Source organism: Apodemus sylvaticus, chromosome 2, assembly GCF_947179515.1.
Source record: "Apodemus sylvaticus chromosome 2, mApoSyl1.1, whole genome shotgun sequence".
NCBI lineage: Eukaryota > Metazoa > Chordata > Mammalia > Rodentia > Muridae > Apodemus > Apodemus sylvaticus.
The window spans coordinates 113,391,714-113,412,005 of NC_067473.1; the positions used below are offsets into that span (position 1 = coordinate 113,391,714).

At 50.4% G+C, this 20,292-nt stretch overlaps 3 protein-coding genes across 6 annotated transcripts; 1 reads left to right on the forward strand and 2 right to left on the reverse strand.

The window, feature by feature from the left end:
* Positions 1-1,664: 1,664 nt before the first annotated feature.
* Mogs (mannosyl-oligosaccharide glucosidase) lies at positions 1,665-4,988 on the forward strand. The gene is made up of 4 exons (XM_052174072.1): positions 1,665-2,087; positions 2,173-2,402; positions 2,740-2,945; positions 3,086-4,988. Exons 1-4 carry the CDS (start codon positions 1,742-1,744, stop codon positions 4,797-4,799), a joined length of 2,496 nt encoding a protein of 831 aa, XP_052030032.1. The 5' UTR covers positions 1,665-1,741; the 3' UTR covers positions 4,800-4,988.
* A 145-nt stretch (positions 4,989-5,133) lies between these two features.
* On the reverse strand, positions 5,134-7,587 carry Wbp1 (WW domain binding protein 1). Of its 3 annotated transcripts, none has more exons than XM_052174076.1 (5): positions 7,302-7,587; positions 6,873-6,974; positions 6,291-6,393; positions 5,976-6,152; positions 5,134-5,803 (listed from the first exon to the last, which is right to left on the reverse strand). In XM_052174076.1, the coding sequence occupies exons 1-5, from the start codon at positions 7,368-7,370 to the stop codon at positions 5,343-5,345; spliced, it is 912 nt and encodes a 303-aa protein (XP_052030036.1). In that variant the 5' UTR covers positions 7,371-7,587; the 3' UTR covers positions 5,134-5,342. The 3 variants fall into 3 exon arrangements, with proteins under 3 accessions (XP_052030036.1, XP_052030035.1, XP_052030037.1); XM_052174075.1 differs by having other exon boundaries at positions 6,873-6,977; XM_052174077.1 differs by lacking the exon at positions 6,873-6,974.
* A 96-nt stretch (positions 7,588-7,683) lies between these two features.
* Ino80b (INO80 complex subunit B) lies at positions 7,684-11,578 on the reverse strand. Of its 2 annotated transcripts, none has more exons than XM_052174074.1 (5): positions 11,393-11,578; positions 10,997-11,192; positions 10,689-10,807; positions 10,331-10,500; positions 7,684-8,463 (listed from the first exon to the last, which is right to left on the reverse strand). In XM_052174074.1, exons 1-5 carry the CDS (start codon positions 11,499-11,501, stop codon positions 7,927-7,929), a joined length of 1,131 nt encoding a protein of 376 aa, XP_052030034.1. In that variant the 5' UTR covers positions 11,502-11,578; the 3' UTR covers positions 7,684-7,926. The 2 variants fall into 2 exon arrangements, with proteins under 2 accessions (XP_052030034.1, XP_052030033.1); XM_052174073.1 differs by having other exon boundaries at positions 10,997-11,207.
* Between the last annotated feature and the right edge of the window lie 8,714 nt (positions 11,579-20,292).

A 20,292-nucleotide genomic window follows, 5' to 3' on the forward strand; every position in this document is an offset into this window, starting at 1 on the left:
AATCACAGAAATTATCTGCAGCTGGCAAAACCACATTTCAGCTAGAGCATGAAGCAAGTCAGAGTCAGCTGCTGAGGTGGATCTGAAGCAGCCCCATATCCCTGTTCCTGGGATTAAAAGGAAAGCACATTCTTATGTTTCTGTGTTTTCTCAAAAAACAAAAATGCCAACATTCTCAAAAATGTCACTACAGCACCTGCCTGGCATGCAAGAGTTCCCAAGTTCCCCTCTGGCACTATAAGTGGACGAGTGAGTGGGTGAATGAATGAATGAATGAATGAACGAATGAACTGATGGGCCTGGGCTGTAGTTCAGTTGGCCGAGTGCTTGGCTGGCACTGAATACACTAATCACTCGTGTACCTGTAACCCAGCACTGGGAAGGTAGAGGTTCAACGTCATTTTTGGCTACACAGCAAGTTCCAGGCCAGTCAGGGATATAGATTTTGTCTTAAATTTAAAAATCAATAAAATTACAGGCAGAATTAGAGACAGACTTGTCTGAAACTATAGAACTGCTTAAAGAAACAGACCCTACCTAGACTCCCTTGTGAGTCCGCCCCAGGAAGAATGGAAGCACAGGGTGTGAATAGTGGTATAGCTTACTTCACATACACTTGGGTTTTAAGCCAGCCCCTTCCCAGCTCTGTGGCTTGGACCCAGTTACTTATATTTCCTAGGCCACAGGTTTCTGCTACCGGATTAGAACTGGACAGTGATATGTAAAAGTATTTTAATAGACCCTAGCTCCTGACACTCTGGAGGCTGAGACAGGAGGCACTGTCAAGCTTGGGAACAACCTGGGCTATAAACAAAGCAAGGCTGTCTCAACCAAAGTGGCTTTACACAGCAAGTTGGAGGAAAACTTAAACAAACACATACCCACCCCAAAGAGGGGGAAACTGGCCTTAGTATGAGCATCTTTAGGAAAAATACTTTTATGTGTATAGACAAGTGTGCAGGGCTAAAAGAGGACGTCAGCTCCTTCGGACAGATTGGTAAGATGCCATGTCGGTGCTGGGAACTGAATATTATCTCTGCAAGAGCAGCACATACATTAACTGCTAAATCATGTCTCCCGATTCCTTCCTTACTAGTACTTTTTTTTTTTTTTTTAAAGACATGGTCTCACTGTGTATCCCCGGGCGGCCTCGAATTCACAGATTCTCCTGCCTCTGCCTCCTGAGTACTAGGATTAAAGCTGAGAGCCGCTACGCCTGGCTTTTATTTTTTAACTTTTATATGTGCTTCCGAGTGTGGAGTGTGTGTGTAAACGTGTGGAGGTGAGGTGCGTTCATGCTACAGCATACGCTTGGAAGTCAGAGGGGGTATGCATATTTGTAGGCCAGATGAGAGGGTCAGAGGACAACTTGTGGAAGTGTGTTTTCTTTCTTCCATGACCTAGGTACGGGGATCTAGGTGGTCAGCCTTGCGAGCCGTTATCGTTGGGCTATCTCTCCAGGATCCGTAGTTAAACACAACAAAACAAAACAAAACAGAAGGGGCTCAGAATGCCATCGCTTCTCTGTCCTACCCCTTGAACCCACGCCCACTGACGCTTTTCAGCAATCGAGTCCCGTACTCAAAACCGAGTACAACCAGCTACAGCGCTTCCGGGTTTCGGGGCCGGACCTGACGTAGAGGCGGGATTTCCGGTGGGGCGGGGCGCTCAGGGAGGAGCGGGGCGAAGGCTCAGTCCGCTGACCGCACGGTGGCAGCCGGGGCGCGTGCTGGCTCCCCGCATGGCCCGGGGCGAGAGGCGACGGCGCGCTGCGGCCGCAGAGGGGGCGCGGCCGCTGGAGAGGGCGCGGGGTGCGGGCCGGCGGGATGGCAGAGCTGGTGGGGCGCGCGGCTCGGCGAGCGGCGCGGCCCTGGCCGTGGTGGTGTTGGCGCTGGCTTTCGGCCTGTCGGGGCGCTGGATGCTGGCGTGGCTCCGTGTGCGCCGCGCGCTCACTCTGCACCCCGCGCCGCCCGCGCTGCCGCCGGGCTCCTCCAGTCCTTCCGTGGCCCCGGAACTCTTCTGGGGCACCTACCGTCCACACGTCTATTTCGGCATGAAGACTCGCAGCCCCAAACCACTGCTCACGGGTAACCCTGGGGCGGGTGAGTGGGATGAACCCAGCAGTGTTCGAAAACAGTATCTGTTGACTTACGTGGCCATTCTACTTCCCAGGACTGATGTGGGCGCAGCAAGGCGCCACCCCGGGGACACCTCCTAAGCTCAGGCACACGTGTGAACAGGGAGACGGCGTGGGTCCCTATGGCTGGGAGTTCCACGATGGCCGCTCCTTCGGTCGGCAGCATATCCACGATGGGGCCTTAAGGCTCACCACTGAGTTCGTCAAGAGGCCTGGGGGTCAGCATGGAGGGGATTGGAGCTGGAGAGTGACCGTAGAGTCTCAGGTCAGGGCATCAGGATCTTCTTTGCCCAGCCTTCCTTCCTCCCCTTTCAGCAGCAAATGCAGTATGACATGGAGGTTGTTAGCAGGGAGAGCAGCCTGGCTGACCCTCTCTGCCTTCTCCTTGTTTGTAAAGTAGCACCTAGCTCAGAACGTTGAATGAAACAGTCCACGTATAATTCTAAACCTCTGTCACTTCCAGGAGGAGCCGTGTTCATGGCCCTTTGGCTCAGTCCACTGTGTGGGTCTACTTACCCTCAGTACTGACAGATGTATGTCCGCCACAGTTCTTGTAACCTGCTAAGGCTGATTCTCAAAAGGATTTTTTTCTGATGCTTTAGGTCACCCAGGCTTCGGGCACACCTTCCTTCCCTTTGGTGTCCCTGTTCTTCTACGTGGTAACAGATGGGCAAGAGGTCCTGCTACCAGAGATCGGAGCCAAAGGACAGTTGAAGTTCATCAGTGGGCACACCAGTGAACTTGGCGACTTCCGCCTTACACTTCTGCCACCAACCAGTCCAGGAGACACTGTCCCTAAGCATGGCAGGTAACTGGAGGACTGATGTGGGGGGTTCTTGGGATATTGACTTAGCTTGGTTTCTATGACTCCCTCACCTTCCCACCAGTGGGACCAGCCAGACATCCGGTTCATGAATAACACTCCTTATTTGTCTTCTTGCCTTCAAGCTACAATGTCTTCTGGTCCTCCAACCCGGGGCTGCCACTGCTCACAGACCTGGTAAAGAACCGCCTCAACAGCTGGTTTCAGCACCGCCCCCCAGGAGCCTCTCCTGAACGCTACCTCGGCCTGCCTGCATCTCTGAAGTGGGAGGAGAGAGGCCCTAGCGGGCAAGGGCAGTTCTTGATACAGCAGGTGACACTGAGAGCCCCCTTCTCTGTGGAGTTTGTGTTTGAATCTGGCAGTGCTTCCTCTGGGCAGCTGGTAGGCAGCCAGCTGAGCCAGGCCCTGGAGAGCCACGCTGCAGCCTTCAAGGAGCGTTTTGAGAAGACCTTCCAGCTAAAGGAGAAGGGCCTGAGCCCCGAGGAGCAGGCTTTGGGTCAAGCTGCTCTCAGTGGCCTTCTTGGCGGGATTGGTTACTTCTACGGACAGGGTTTGGTGTTGCCAGACACTGGCACAGAAGGGTCGGAACAGAAAATGGACCCTGCCCTTTTTCCACCGGTCCCTCTTTTCTCTGGGGTGCCTTCCCGGTCATTCTTCCCACGAGGCTTCCTCTGGGATGAAGGCTTTCACCAGCTACTGGTCCAGCGATGGGATCCCCACCTCACCCGGGAGGCCCTGGGACACTGGCTGGGGCTGCTCAATGCTGATGGCTGGATTGGGCGAGAGCAGATTCTGGGGGATGAGGCCCGAGCCCGAGTGCCCCCAGAATTCCTAGTGCAACGTGCAGCCCATGCCAACCCCCCAACCCTGCTCCTGCCAGTAGCACACATGCTGGAAGGCCGTGAGCCCGCCGACTTGGCCTTTCTCCGCAGGGCTTTCCCCCGCCTGCATGCTTGGTTCTCTTGGCTTCATCAAAGTCAGGCAGGGCCAGTGCCACTGTCCTACCGCTGGCGGGGCAGGGACCTTGCCTTGCCTACCCTACTGAACCCCAAGACACTGCCCTCAGGCCTAGATGACTACCCCAGGGCCTCACACCCTTCCACAGCAGAGCGGCACCTGGACCTGCGATGCTGGGTGGCCTTGGGTGCCCGGGTGCTGTCCCAACTGGCACAACAGCTTGGGGAGACGGAAGCAGCTGCAGAGCTGGGCCCATTGGCTGCCTCTCTAGAAGAACCTGGGAGTCTTGACGAGCTGCACTGGGCTCCCGAGCTGGGGGTCTTTGCTGACTTTGGGAACCACACCAAAGCAGTGCAGCTCAAGTGGAGGCCCTCACAGGGGCTGGTCAGGGTGGTAGGCAGGCCTCCACCGCGACTACAGTATGTGGATGCCCTGGGCTATGTCTCTCTTTTTCCTCTGCTGCTTCGGCTGCTGGACCCCAGCTCTCCCCGCTTGGGCCCCCTGCTGGACGTTCTAGCCGACAGCCACCACCTCTGGAGCCCCTTTGGATTGCGCTCCCTTTCGGCCTCCAGCCTCTTTTATAAACAGCGCAATACTGAGCATGACCCACCTTATTGGCGGGGTGCCGTGTGGCTGAATATGAACTACCTAGCTTTGGGGGCACTACACCACTATGGGCGTGTGGAGGGGCCTCACAAGGTTCAGGCTGCCAAACTCTACCATGAACTGCGGGCCAATATAGTAAGAAACGTCCGACAGCAATACCAGGCTACCGGGTTTCTGTGGGAACAGTACAGCGACCAGGATGGGCGGGGCATGGGCTGCCGCCCCTTCCAAGGATGGACCAGTCTTGTCTTACTGATCATGGCTGAAGAGTACTAATGGGATAGAAGGAAAGCTAGGCCATTTGTGTCACTTGGAATATGCAGACAAGGGCTTGGGTTTCTGGTCTCAATTGTTTTAGATCTCGTAAGCTCATCTCAGGTGTCTTCTTGTTGTCATCCCGTACAGCTCTGGGGTGAACGTGAACTCAAAGAGTCTATTTTTCTAAATAAACTGGAAAACAACTGACCTCTGGTTTGGGCAGTTTTGCCTTGGGGCTGCCTACTCTCCTCAGGTAAGGTGATAAATGGCCCCTGCTTCTTCCCTTAAGAGCCAATGTGGTAAAGGGGCATGCAATGAGTTGAAGTCTACTCTACCCAAAATCACAAGCAGCTGGTTCATGTCTCTTTAATGAGATTAAAGGCTCCTGTGTATGTTTTGGGAGTAAATATAGCACAGCCCTCGGTACTGCCCCTCTTTAGGGCCCCAGCCCTTTCAGGTGTGTTCTAGGAGGGTAGGGGGGGTCCCACATGGAGGACTGCAGTTGAAACCAGGGCTGAATCCTGGTGTCCAAATAATGCCCAGTTTCCCTCTTGAAACTACTTATGGGATGTCCCCATAACTAGAAGCCAGCCCCACCGGAGGAACCTGGGACATAGAATCGGGGGACAGTGCACAAGGGGAATGGTCCTCCACATCTGGTTGGGTGGCACTAGCCCTCACTTCCTTGACTGGCTCAATTCCACTGGAGTCAGGACAAGGGCAGAGCTCAATACCTGAGTCACCAGTCAGGTGACGATAGCGGCAGGAAGGGGGTATGTGGACTGGGCTCAATCCTGCCCTGGGCTCACCCTCCTGCAGAGGGAGAGCACTCTGGTGGGAGGAAACACCTTCCACACGTGTCCCCTCTGAGTGGGCAGAGCAGCTGGATTCGGAAGAGCAGCGGGTGCATTCATTAGAAGTGGTCAAAGGGTGACCGGGGGCCATAGTGTAAGGAGGTGGCGGTGTGCCTGGGTGGTGAACCACATCCTCATAGGCTGGGGGTTTGAAGGCGCTGAGGAGGCCTGCAGGAGAGAGAACAGCATGGGTGACTGAAGGACATGAGCTAGAAGAGTGATCTCTCCTTTTAGGGGAAAGAGTGCTCTGAAATGTCTGTCAGTGGAAGTGTGGGGTGATTGAGGGTCCTGGCTTGGGAGGGGCTACTGGCTCTGCACCCAAGAGCCTCAAGTCACTCACGGAGGTCAAGCAGTGAACCAGTTGGAACAGGGCCAGCCCCGTGGCATGCCCCATGGTAAGCCAACAAGTTGATTTCACGCTGCCGCTGTTGCTGCTGCAGCCTGAGTTTAGCTCTTCGGTGGCGGAAGGCACAACAGCAGCTAAAGAGGATGAGGACAGTCCAGAGCAGCCAGAACCCTGCAGGGGGCAAAGAGGGCACAGCTCAGACTACCACTCCAGACCCCAGCCCCACGCAGAGAAGAGGCTGGTAGCTGAGTTCAGAAATCCAAGGGAGGATGGGCAGGGAACCTGAGATGGACCCCTTTGAAGACTCACACCAGAGTTCATAGTAGTACGTGCAGCAGCCAGTCTCCCCACAGCAATGACCACTCTCACAGAGGTAGGGCTGGGTATTCACTCCTGGGCACAGCTCTCGAAGCTGGAGGCAAGGCGGCACTAAGGACTAGGGGATTATACCCAAGGCCCTGTCCACCCCCTCCTCCTCCACGTACATCCACAATCCCACCCGCGAGCCAACCTAGCTTGGAAGCATGGAGATGCTGAAAGGAATGTCTATATGCAGGGCTGTCAGTATGAAGATTTAAAATAGCCAGAAACTGGTGGAGAGAGTGAAGTGTAAACACAAAGAAGGTGATGTCAGTTCTTTAAGCCCAAGACTTCTCTCACATAAGCCTGGGCCCCAGGGTGGTTTTTGGTAATGTTTAAAAAAAAAGACAGAGCATAGTATGACAGTGGGTGGGACTTTAAGGCCATTTCCATTGCTAAAAAGCTTCCAAAATCTCCCACCCCAAAGGTCTGCCTCCCACACTCCCAAGCCAGATCTTTTTCCACCCCTGGGGTCTCAAGCTCCCTAGGGTAGAGGAAGAGCAGCGTGAGACCCAGAGCAGGGCTCCCAACCAGATGGGATTGCTGTGGATGAGAAAGGATGGCATCCAGGGCGCGAGTCTGGGTTCCAGCTCGTCTCCAAATTGCTCCCTCAAGAGAAGATGCTGCCGGACTCTGCTGTGACAATAGGCATATAGAAAAACATCACAAATAACTGCTGCAAGACAGGGAGCCTCCCTGGGGGTTTCACTACGCCTCTGGTAATTGGAGAGTCACTGCAAGCTTGCATTGCAACCATGAGATGGGGTCTAAGAGGCTGCAGGCAAAGTCAGCTGCGTCTACGTAATAAGTTTAGACAAAGAGTAGAATGGTCTTGTTCAGGAACTTCATAGTACCTTTGGCTCCATGAGCTCCTCCCCCACCCCGGACAGGAAGTGACAGGAAAGGGGAAAGAGAAATAAATGGCTGTCGTGAGATAAGCTTTTAAAGCTGCTGGGATACCTGCTGTTGCGGCGCCTGAAGTGCCCCCCAGGCCTCTTCGCTGCTGTTCCTGCTGCTGGCCCGAGCCATGCCTCCACCTACAGACCCCTGAAGACCACAGCCTCCTCCACCGCCAGCTGCCCCGCCCCTGCCATCTCTGCCGCCACTTCCATGGTCCCTGCCCGGCCCATCGCCACCGGTGCCACCATCACTCCGCGGCCGGAGCTCCCAGCCGGGGAGAGCACCTCCAGAGGACACAGTTGTTCAGTCCAGCCAATCAGAGTCGTTTAACTAGCAGATCGGCCAATAAGAACCGGCCATAGGTTTCTCCCACTGCCCAATCCGCAGCGGCGCCTGTGCCGCTCTCCCAGACAACAAGAACTCACACAGACAAAGACACGGGAAAGGCTCGACCAAATGCCTGATTGACAGCAACAATAGCCAGTACGGACAACAGAACAAGCTTTGACTTATCAGCCAATGAACGGCCTTCCAGGAGCACAAATTTTTTCGCCGATTGGCTGAATGACTTCACACGCGCAGGTTCAGAGTCCGCGGGCTTCCCATCCCAGCAACTCCATACGAGCCAAGGCACCGCACGAAATTTAATGGGGGAAGATAGCGGGAATGCAGCGTGGGAGAAGTCTTAGGTGGCCAGGAGTGGGGACCCCGGGCCCTCGGGTCCTCCCAGCCGTAGCTGCAGGTTGATGCGGTAGCATTGTAGGCTGCAAAGGGCTTGGCCCGTGCGGGAGCAAGCGTAACGCCGCGGGTGGGGGCAGCCGGGGACAGAGCAGCGTGGAGCGGGGCCAGATGGGGTAGGTCGCTGTGCCACCGCCGCGGGTGTGGGAACGCCGGGAGGAAAAGACAAGGTGGAGCCCTGTGCCCCGCTGCTGTAGCGCACCATGGGTGCAGGGGCCGGGGCGGCCGCTCGCCCACCGCGCCGCTCGCCCCGCGCCGCCCCACGCCCACCACGCCCGCTAGGAGCGGCCGTCTTGGTGAGGCGCTCAATTGTCTGATTTTTGTGCTCCTCGGCCCGCCTCGCCGCCTGCAGCCGCCGCTTCCGCGCACGCTCCTCACGCTTCAGCAGCATTTCTTCTGTGAGGGCAGGGGCTGGGCAGCCCGCAGCCACTGGCAGAGGCAGAGGTGGGGACGGCTGACTCCGCGCCTTCTGGAGCAGGGCTCGCTGGAGAAAGAGAGGGTGTCTGAGAACCAAATGGCGAGGTCCCCAAGTCGAGGGACGAGAAAGATGGGAAATGGAAGGCGGAGTCTTGACAATCATTGTTTTGGGGGTTACCCATACCCATTTTCGTTTGTTTGAGACAGTCTCACTATCTAACTCTGGCTGCCCTGTAACTCACTATGTAGACTAGGCCAGCCTCGAACTCACACTCCTGCCTCTGTCTACCATGTGCTGGGATCAAAGGCTTGTGCCACTATCCCCAATCTTGGGGACCCTTAATACCACACTTGCTCTTCCCAGGACTCCTGACTCTCAGCTCCAAAAGAGAAAACAAAAGTATTGTACCCTGCCTGCCCCATGTGCTCAACTGCAGCGCCCTTGTGTAGGTCTTCCTTCTTGTTGTTTTAAATATTATCTCCATAGAGAGCATCAACTTGGATTTGGCTCAAACCAAAATGAATCACCTGGATTTCTTTTTTTTTTTTTTTTCTCTCCCAACAAGTAGCTACTTCCAAAATACATCCAGGATTCAGTTCGGGTTTCTTCGTTCTGTTACTACTTTCTTCTTGACTCAAGTCACCACCAGGTCTCCTAGTCGCCACATTCCATGCCCCTCCCCCCTCAGTCAATTTACTGACTGACTGAGACTGGATATCTATATATGTATTTTTAGATGGCTCAGAAGTTGTAACCATCCTGTCTTTCAAGTTCTGGGACACAAGCCTGCAGCACGATGGCTGCAGTCCATCAGCTTCCTACAGAAAACCCCACACCACTAAGCTTCACGCCACATAATCGCCACAGTAATCAAGTCAGCTGTCACTTGTCAGCATGCGTCCCACTGGTGACTTTGCCACTCTCTCCTTCTGGGTCTCTGTGCCCATGGGCTCTCTGTCAGCTGGCCTCTGACTGAGAAACTCTTCTGGTCCTGGAAATGTCATCTCTTCAAAGGCATTCTAGATTGGAAAGCCTGCTCAGCAGTGAAGAACACTGGTGCTCTTGCAGAGGACTCTCGTTCAGTTCCCTGCACCTACATGACAACTCACAACTGTCTGTGAATCTAGTTCCAGGAGTTCTGATGACTTCTGGCCTCCATGAGCAACAGGCACACTCAGACACATAAAATAAATACAATTCATCTTTAAAACAAAAGAGAACAATGAGCTATTCCCCACAACTACCCTAATGTTTGTCTTGCCAATTTCGTTTCTTTTTTCTTTCTTTCTTTCTTCTCTCTCTTTTTTTTTTTTTTTTTTTTTTTTGAGACAGGGTTTCTCTGTATAGCCCTGGCTATCCTGGAACTCACTTTGTAGACCAGGCAGGCCTCGAACTCAGAAACCTGCCTGCCTCTGCATCCTAAGTGCTGGGATTAAAGGCATGCGCGGGCGTCTTGCCAATTTCTACCTCAGCATTCCTGTTTTTTGTTGTTGTTTTAAGATTTATTTTATTGATATGAGCACACTGTGGCTGTCTTCAGACAGCCCAGAAGAGGGCATCGGATCCCAAATGGTTGTGAGCCACCATGTGATTGCTGGGAATTGAACTCAGGACCTCTGGAAGAGCAGTCAGTGCTTCTAACCACTGACCCATCTCTCCAGCCCTATTTCCTGTGGTTTTAAAAGTTACTTGGGAGCTGTGTGTGGTACACACACCTTTAACTCCACCCTTGAGAGCAAAGGCAAGCAGATCCCTGTGTCTCAGGCCAGTCAGGGCTACATACTAGGATCGCAACTCAAGAAGAAAAGAGCATTTACCCCCCTCCGCGTGCATGTGACCCCACCCTCTTTTCTTTCCTGTTACTCTCATTGCCTAAGAAACAGCAAGGTCTCCAGGTGTGTTTGTTGAGTGAATAAAGATGGCACTAACTTACCTGTCTTGCAGTCAGCAGCCGCTCGTTGATTTCCTTCTTGAGGTCTCCGTTGTCATCCAGTTCACCCTTCTCTAGGGCGTCTAGCCACCTCTGCTCCTCCTCCTCCTCCTGGCCCTCCAGGTCCCCTGGCAGGTCCCGAAGTGGGGAGGGGGACAGATTACTGTCTTCATCTGGGTGGGAAAGTTGAAGAAAATTAATTTATTAATTAATAATACATTAATTACTATTAATGTATTATTAATTTAGCGAAGTTGGTCCTAGGGCACTGAGGACACTGACAAATTCTCAGAACCCACCCTCTTCTTTTTGCTGGTTGTAAATGAGCAACCCAGCGTTCCCACCTCCAGGGTCTTCTCACCCAGCCAGGCTCGGTACTGCTCCAGAGGGACGCCTTCCATAGGTTCCTCTTCATTATCCACTACCATCAGGGGAGAAGGTGATCTCGGCCCCTCGGGAATCACAGTGAAAGTGGGGACGCTGCAGAGAAGAAACACCACTCTAAAGTGAACAAGCGGCTGTCTCTTACTCTGGAGCTACAACTGTCCCGACCTGTTGGAATTCTTGCTGCCTTAACTTGGACCCTGAAGCCATAGTTCTATCTTCTATTTTCCAGAAAGCCCAGCCCACCTGCTGCTGAATTTTCCCAAGTTTAATACTTGATCTCACCTCTTGGTGCCCAGGACCTGTCCACCCAGCTTGATTTTAAGTTTAAGTTGGGGCTTGGCAGGAGTCTGTAGCGGCGTCGGTCCGGCCTCTTCTTCCTGGTGATGCTTTTTCTTGTGTTTCTTTTTATGTTTCTTGTGTTTTTTCTTGTGTACTCCGTGGCCGTGGGCACCTGCCAGGCTCAGCTCCAGCGTTTCCCCTGCAGAAGGAGAGCCTGTCAGAGGTGTTCCATCAAACAGTGCCAGGGGAAGATCTGACTAACCTAACAATTCAACTGAGTCCAACTCTTCCCACGTTATTAGCTGTTACCATAACAACAGCACCGCCTCGCACCTTCCCACCTGTGGCGGGAGTGACTCCTTTTTCAAGATCACCTAAGTTAGAGCCACCCGCGCTTACCTGTCTCGGGGACCTCCATAGCCCCAGACGTGCTCCCGCGCCGCCACAGCTTGCTCATGGGGTCCTGCAAAGGGAGAGGACTGGAAACGGTCGGCACACAAGCCGACATGCCTTTTCCGCCCCGCGGAAGAACGGAATCCAGCAAAATAACCGGCTACTTCCGGTGCCTGGCAACCATATTTGTGCGTGGTACGCCTTACAGCCAAAAAAATACTCCGGTGGGAAACAAGGTGCATTCCAAAGAAAAGTTCCGGCATTGCTAGGCACCTTCCTGCATACTAGCCTAGTAAAAAGGATTACGGGTTCGAGGACAGCATTAATGCCATCTTGTTCTCAAAACAAAAGTTCAAAGCCTCTAGGAGGCTGGAAAAGCCACAAAAAGGTAATGTTTTCCTCTAACTTGGGATCCCAATATTAGATTCTGTCTCCCTCTCTTTGTGTCGCTGTCTTTGTCTTTCTGTGTCTTCTTTTTTCTGTCTGTCTGTCTGTCTCTCCTCCCCTTCCCCACCTCCCCATTCTCATTCTTAGGCAACTTCTTTACAGTGCATCTTTATTGTAAACACTAAGCTTCGCAACTAAGAAAAATTGTGAAATAATATTGACACAATTTAATTTCCAGAGAGCAGTTACATTGTAAAGAATATAAGCGTCCCTCTAATGAGGGTACGAAATGAATTTGCTACATCCCTATACTGCGAAGTTAGGAAGCTAGTTAACTTGAACAAAACCAGACCTAGAAAGATAGGAAACTGGTGAGAAAGATAGGAAATTGCTGATGTACGGTTGGGAAACAAGAGAGGTGGGAGACATTTGTTCTGTTTTGGTTTTGTTGTTTGAGAAGGGGTCTCACCATGTCCCCCAGGTGAGCTTGGTTCTATGTAACCCAGACAGACTGGTGTCAAATTCATGAACTTTCTACCTCAGCCTTCCTAGTGCTGGGATCACAGGCGTTAAAAACCAAGCTGTGCTGACATTTTTCACATGTCCTTTTCTCCCTTTGAATTGTGTATAAAATTTGTAAATGTTTTTCTTTATCTTCTAATTAATTTATACATCATTTTAAAAACAGCACAGAGTTGAATATGCCAATAATTAAGAAAAAAACCCTAAAACAATGTGATTCAGGGCTGGAGAGAAGGCTTGGTAGTTAAGAATGCACACAACTCTCGCAGAGGGCCCAAGCTCATTTTCCATCTCCCACACTGGGCAGCTCACTGCTGCCTGTAACGCCATCTCTAAGAAAATCTGATAGCTCAGGTCTGTGCTGGCACCTGCACTCAAGTGTGCATAGGCAGCCTCAGACACACACCTGCAGGTGATTTTTTAAAATGATCTGAATGGGACTAGAGAGATGGCTGGTCAGTTAAGGGCACTTGCTGACTTCTCAGAGGACCCTGGTTTGGGTCTCAGTGCCCACAGAGCTTCTCCCAGTCACAAGTAGCTCCAGTTTCAGATCTGGGTGCTTTTTCTGGTCTCCTCAGGTTCGCTGCCAGGGCAGCAAATCTTGTTAACTGCTGAGCCACCTCTCCAGCCCCTTGAGTCTCTTGCTCCTATTTATTTATTTATTTATTTGTTATTTATTTATTCATTTATTCATTCATTCATTCATCTATCATTCATTCATTTTTGAAATAGGGATTCTCTGTGCAGCCCTGGCTATTTAATTATTTGCACATTTGTTTGTTTTGCAGGGTTTCTCTGTGTAACTTTGGAGCTCACTTTTTAAACCAGGCTGGCCTCAAACTCAGAGATTTGCTTGTCTCTGCCTCCCAAGTGCTGAGATTAAAGGTGTGTGCCACCACTGCCCAGCTTTCTTGATTCTCTTCTCTTTTTTTTTTGTTTTTTGTTTTTTGTTTTTGTTTTGTTTTTGTTTTTTGTTGTTGTTGTTGGTTTTTGTTTTTTTCGAGACAGGGTTTCTCTGTATAGCCCTGGCTGTCCCGGAACTCACTCTGTAGACCAGGCTGGCCTCGAACTCAGAAATCCACCTGCCTCTGTCTCCCAGAGTGCTGGGATTACAGGTGTGTGCCACCACCGCCCACCCAGCTTGATTCTTTTCATTTAAGATTTATTTAAAATGTATACAGCATTTGGCCTGTCTGTATGCCTACAGGCCAGAAGAGGGCACTAGATCTCATTATAGGTAGTTATGAACCACCATGTGGTTGCTGGGACTTGAACTCAGGACCTCTGGAAGAACAGATAGTGCTATTAACCTCTGAACCATCTCTCCAGATCCTTGATTCAATTTTTAAAATATCATGTACTAGTGTCTGCTTAGAAAAGATTGAGGAATATACAATGTGCTACTAATGATGGTCTTTAGAAATTAGAGTTAAGGATCTTTTACTGTCTAGACTTATATTACCTTTACTTGCTTGTTGACTTATGAATGAAGGTGTTTGTAATCCCAGAACTCAGAAGGCAGGCAAGAGGGTTAGACAGGCCCAAAGCTAACATGGTCCACACAGTAGGATCCTGTCTCAAACATCAAAGCCAGGGAACTCGAGGTAACCGCTCCTCATATTTATTGCCACTATTATTACTGTTTTTCTGACCACTTTGAGAACCAGTTGCAGACCCTGTCACTATCCAGTCCACAGGCCCTATTTTAATTTCACCAAATGTTCAATGAATGCCTCTTTTTATCACAGTTATTGATCAAACGTGGTCAACTGCTTTCCACAGGCATTGCCTCAGCCCCCTTAGGAAAGAGCCTCGACCCACGGGGTCGAGAGAGGGTTTAAAGAGAGCAATCAGGAGACAGACACAGTATCATAGTTGGCTGCATGACAGGGCCTCGAAGGTGATAAGCCTTCTCTTCAAACTCTGAGGGAGGCTGGAGCAATGACTCAGTAGTTAGAAGTGTTGGCTGCTCTTCCAGAGGACTTGGGTTCTTATCCCCAGCACCCACATGGTGGCTCACAATACCTGTGATCCCAGTTCCAAGGGAACCAATGTCCTCATCCTGCTGCCGTGGATACCAGGTTCAGATGTGGCAGACAGACATGCATCCAGGCACAAGACGCATGGTTTCCTCTGGGGGCTGGAGAGATGGCTCGGCAGGTAAGAGCACTGACTGCTCTTCCGAAGGTCCTGAGTTCAGATCCCAGCAACCACATGGTGGCTCACAACCATCCGTAAAGAGATCTGATGCCCTCTTCTGGAGTGTCTGAAGACAGCTACAGTGTACTTAGATATAATAATAAATAAATATTTAAAAAAAAAAACGTTTTCCTTTGTAAGAGTTGTGGGGTCAGTTTCTTTCTTTTTTAAAATATTTATTTATTTAATGTATGTGAGTACCCTGTAGCTGTCTTCAGACACACCAGAAGGGGGCATTAGAGCCATCTCTCCAGCCTGGTCAGTTTCTTCACAGCAATGGAAACCCTAAGACGGTGGGGGAGACGTCTGTCATGGACAGCATCGTGGAGGTCCTGAAGGGGAAGTCAGACCCTTTGTGTCCTCTTCACCTACCTTGTCATTTATAGCTTGTAATTTCCCTCTCCTCTCTCCCCTCTTTTTCTGTGTGTGTCTCTCTCTCCCTCTGTCTCTCTGTCTCTCTCTCTCTCTCTCTCTCACACACACACACACACACCTGCCTCTGTGCACATGAGTGTGGAGGTCAGAGGCTTCGGACCCCTCTGGAGCTGGAGTTGCAGGCAGTTTTGAGACATCAGATGTGGGCCCTGTGAACCAAATCCAGGTCCTCTGGAAGAAGGACAATACCCACTCTCAGCAGCAGAGCCACCGCACCGATCCAGCCCCTCTGCTGTGTTCTGAGTGTATTTCATCAGAAGTGATGTCTTCCCGTCCTACCAATGCGGCTGGCATTATCAACCCCACCCAGTGCTGTCTGCTGATTGTCACTTATCATGAGCTTGCTCATCTCAGAGTCACAACTTTTGTCTTCAGAAGCATAAGCATTTTCTGGGCAACTACTATAAAGAGATTAATTACTATACAACCCATTACTCTCAGAGCCTGGTTTGCACTGATGCTCTGCCCACCAGGCTCTACCCAGCAGTGTCCACTGATGAATATTATGTAATCAGCCCTCATAATTTTCAAATGATCTATTTGTAAAAACATTTTATTAGCTATTGGGGAATTTTACACAATGTATTCTGATCATGTTTACCCCTAAATCCTCCCCTTAATTTCGCCTACCTCCTCATATTCCTCTCAACGTTGAGCCTTCTCTTTTGTTCAAGATGTGTTTATTATGTACACGGTATTCTGCATGCATGTATGCATGTATGCCAGACAAGGGCACCAGACCTCATTATGGATGGTTGTGAGCCACCAGTGGTTGCTGGGAATCGAACTCAGGACCTCTGGAAGAGAAGTCAGCAGTGCTCTCAACCTCTGAGTCATCGCTCCAGCCCCTCCCCCACCTCTTAATGCATATAACCCATTAACTTCAATCAACTCCTATCAACTTCCTATCAACTCCTGGGAGCAGGCCATCCATCAGAAGAGTGGCCAACCTACTAGAGCCTTAAAGAAAACTGATTCTCTCTCTCAGAAACCATCAACTGCCATAGCCCCTCAGTCAGGGTTGGAGGTTCATGAGCCCCTCCCACTCCACACCAGAGTGTGGACTGGCTTGATCTTATTCAGAGCTCCACAGCTGCCGTGGGTTCCTGGGTGCAGCCAGTGATGCTGTCTTGTCCTGACAGCACACGTTCACTGCCGTCCTCTGTGACTTTGGCTCTCACATCTTTCCGCGCCTCTTCTACGATGGTCCTTGAGCCTTGAGGAGGGGCTGACATAGATGACGGTGGCATACACTTACTACTGCATTTCATCAGGTATTAGTTAACGTACTACGTAAAGAGGAACCCAGAACTGACCATGACTTTGAACTCCTGACCCCACAGCCTCCACCTCCAAAGTGCTGGAGTTACAGGTGTATGCCAAGGTGTACGGCTTGTGTTCATCCCCCTGTAGATTTACTTCTATCAGTTTAGGCTATCTGCTCAAGCAATGGGTTTTCAATTTTTATTATAAGGGCTGGAGAGACAGCTCAGTGGTTAAGAGTACAGGACGCTCTTCCAGAGGACCTGGGTTCAATTCCCAGCACCTACATGGCAACTCACAACTGTCTGTAATTCCAGCTCCATGGAATCCAACACCTTCACGCAGACAAACATACAGGCAGAACACCAGTGGACATAAAATTAAAACTAAAGAAAGTATAATAAAGAAATATCTTTTTTATTACAAGACAGGTGTGGTGGCGCAGGTCCTTAAGCCACCCAGCACTCTTGAGGCAGAGGCACTGGGATCCTAGTCTGCATGTCAAGTTCCAGGGCTACATAGAGAGACTTTTCTTTTGTTGTCTCAAAACAAAAACAACAACCAAAAAAACTACATACATACATTTATTTATTTGTTTGTTTGTTTGTTTGTTTGTTTTGGGGTGAAGATGTGCCATGGTGCATGTGCTGAATACTTTTCTGTCAAATTGACATAACCTAGAAAGGAGGGAGCCTCAGCTGAAAATATGCCTTCATAAGCCCCGGCTGTAAGGCATTTTCTTAATTAGTGATTGATGCTGGAAGGCCTGGCTCATTGTGGGTGGTGCTGTCCCTGGGCTGGTGGTCCCGGGTTCTGTAAGAAAGCAGGCTGAGCAGGTCACCGGGAGCAGCAAGTCTCCTTGGCCTCTGCCTCTGCTCCTGCCTCCAGGTTCCTGCCCTATTTGAGTTCCTGTCCTGACTTCCTTCAATGATGAATGGCAATGTGGCAGTGTAAGCTGAATACACCTTTTCCCCGTTTATTTAAACCTGCCTTTTGGTCGTGGTGTTTCATCACAGAAGCTGAAGCACAAACTAAGGGCACACACGGAGGCAGAGAGCGATTGGCAGGACGCGCTTCTCTCCTTCCACCGTGTGCATTCTGGGATCAAACGCAGGTCTTCGGTACTCCTGGACTCTCCAGGGTAAGTGTTGAGAACGGCGGCAGGCCAGCCAGCGGGAACATATGGCTGACATTGTACCAAGGTCACATGGAAGCCCTGCCAAGGAGCTGCCTGATGAGGCTTTGCTGCTGCCGGCCACACCCACTCCCTCTTCAGGGGCTGCACTTGCAGTGGATTTATCATGGACTCTGACTGAGGCTTGTCTCTACTCCAAGATTCAAAGTCCAGTTGGGAGCACTCCAGCTTCTCCTGGTCTATGAAGATGTACGTGGATGGACAGAGGAGACAAATGTTCTTCAGCTGCCTTAAAGAAGCCAAAGCTCCTGCTGCCAGCATGTTCTTGAGGGTGATAGTGCAAAAATAGGAAGGTGATCTGAGCCCTGGGTGACTCACAGCCCCTTCTCCAAGTAATGAGAAACACTAGAAAAGAGAGGTGTGCAACAAACCAGTGGCCTGCTGGTAAATGTTTAACAGAAGCTGCCCGGTGTGTGTGTGTGTGAGTGTGTGTCTGTGAGTGTGTGTGTGTGTGTGTGTGTGTGTGTGTGTGTATAGGGGTGTTGAAATCAGCTCTAATCTGGAAAGTCCACCTATTCTGTTATGTAAATGCTCTCACTGAGGGCCTTTCAAACAGGAAGGTCACTAAACACACAAATGGGATCAGATAAGCAAATCTCACACCAGAATGTCACAGTTCTACAGATGCCAGAGAACTAATCTCAGTAAAAGGACCAGGAAGTAGTGAGTATTTGGCATGCATCATCTTTGCTTTAATTTTGAAAATAAAATGTAAAACACATATTTCTTTTCTCTTCAGTTATTTATATGTAGCATGTGGGTATGTGCACACAAAGGCCAGTGCCTAGAAGCCAGAAGCGCTGGGTGGTTGCGAAGCTGCTGTAGGCGCTGAGAGCTGAGCTCGGGTCCCCTGGGAAGGCAGCAGGCGCCCTGACTTAGGCGACACTCGTCCAGTCCTTTGTTCACTTTTCCTTTTAGCTGCTCTGTCTTTTAGGTGGCGCACGCCTTTAGTCTCAGCACTCTGGAGGCAGAGGCAGAGAGGTGGATCTCTGAGTTTGAGGCCAGCCTGGTCTACACAGTAGTAGTTCCAGGACTCCCTCTGGAGCCAAGGCTACACAGAGAAACTGTCTCAGAAAAAAAAAAATACTTTTCCTTTACATTTTTTCCCTGTGGGGTGTGTGTGTGTGTGTGTGTGTGTGTGTGTACAGACCACAGAGTGTTTGTGGAAGTCAGAGAACAACTCGTAGGGTTTGATCTGTTATTCCATCATGTGATCCCCCTTGGGATCAAACTCAGATCTTCAAGCTTTTCAGCAAATGCTTTTCCAGCTGAGACATCTTATTGGCTCAAATATTTTGTCAAATAAATTTTAATTTAAAAACCATTCCACTGGGCAGTGGTGGCGCACGCCTGTAATCCCAGCACTCTGGGAGGCAGAGGCAGGAGGATTTCTGAGTTTGAGGTTAGCCTGGTCTACAGAGTGAGTTCTAGGACAGCCAGGGCTACACAGAGAAATCCTGTCTTGAAAAAACCAAAATCCAATAAACCAAAAAAAAAAAAACCTCAAAACCAAAAACAAACAAAAAAAAAAGCAAAGAAAGAAAGGAAGGAAGAAAGGAAGAAAGAAAGAAAAAGGAAAAAAAGAAAACCATTCCACCAGTGTCTTAGCCCTCTTTGTTGAGTCACGTGGGCTGGCTTCACAAGCCCCAGGGACATCTCCTTCATCTGCTTTGCACAGAAAGCCTCGGAGTTGCAACTTCTAAGACATCACTAGCTTCCTGTGGCGATGATCCTCGCCATAAGCCTTTGCGGTAGGGCTGGTAGAGCTGACCCACGTTCACTGAAACAGAACAGGAGCTCAGCTTTCTCTCCAGGGTCTGTTTCTGTAGGTCTTGCCTGGGTCTTAGAGGTGTTCTCTAACCCTCCCTGAAGCTCTGTGTCCCGCCCTGCAGGGCTGCTGAGGCTGCTGCAGTTGCTTCTCCCACAGTCCTCAGATTCAGAATGTGTGTCCCTGTTACACATTCCAGGTCAAATTTCATCTGGAAAGATGGGTTCTGTGCTCACAAACAAACACTGAAAACAACTGTTTTGTTTATTTGCTCTTTTGAGTCAGGGTTTCACTAAGTATCTAGGCCTGGAATTTATTATGTATTCTGAAACTCACAGATATCCCTCTGCCTCCGTCTCCCTGGGATCAAAGGCCACCAACGTACCACCCACCTCCAGCTGGAAATGACCCCCTTTAGTTGTTTGTGGTATTGGGGATTTAGGGTCTTAAACCTGCTGCTGAATTCCATACAGAACCCAATTACCCAATTGATCTTTATCTTGATGAATGATTTTTGTAAAATATTTAGTGTGTGTGTGTGTGTGTGTGTGTGTGAGTGCACATGCGCGCTCACGTCAGTGCTCATGTTTGAGTGCAGGTGTCTGAGGAGTGCTAGAGGCCTCTAGAGCTGGCTTCTGGGACCTTAGCTCTGTAATAAAGTAGTACGAATTCTCCACTACTGAGCCATCTCTCCCTCCCCCTTTGAGACAGGGTCTGACTATGTAGCACTGGTTAGCCTCCAACTCCAAGCAATTCTCCTGCCTCAACCTCATGAGTACTAGGATTACTGGTGAGCACTGATACTCCTGACAGGGTAGGGAGCTGTTTCAGTCAAATGAGTCGGCTTCCCTCCCTCAGCATCTTAAGTCGGTGTGCTTTTGTGTATTTCCCCTGAGGCTTGTGGTGCACTTGTGATGTGCAGGGCACATGGAAGGGACAGGACAGACTGGCCCTCTCTGGGACGCTCACACAGACAAGTAAGAGTGAACATGTGAAGTGAGGGTATTCACCTGCTTCTCCCTCTTTCCCTTTCTTTCCTGTCATTTAGTGTGTGTGTGTGTAGGAGGACAAGAATGGACAGCTATCTTTCTCCCACAGGGTTCTCGTGCCTGAAACATCTTTTGAGGAGCTTCTTCC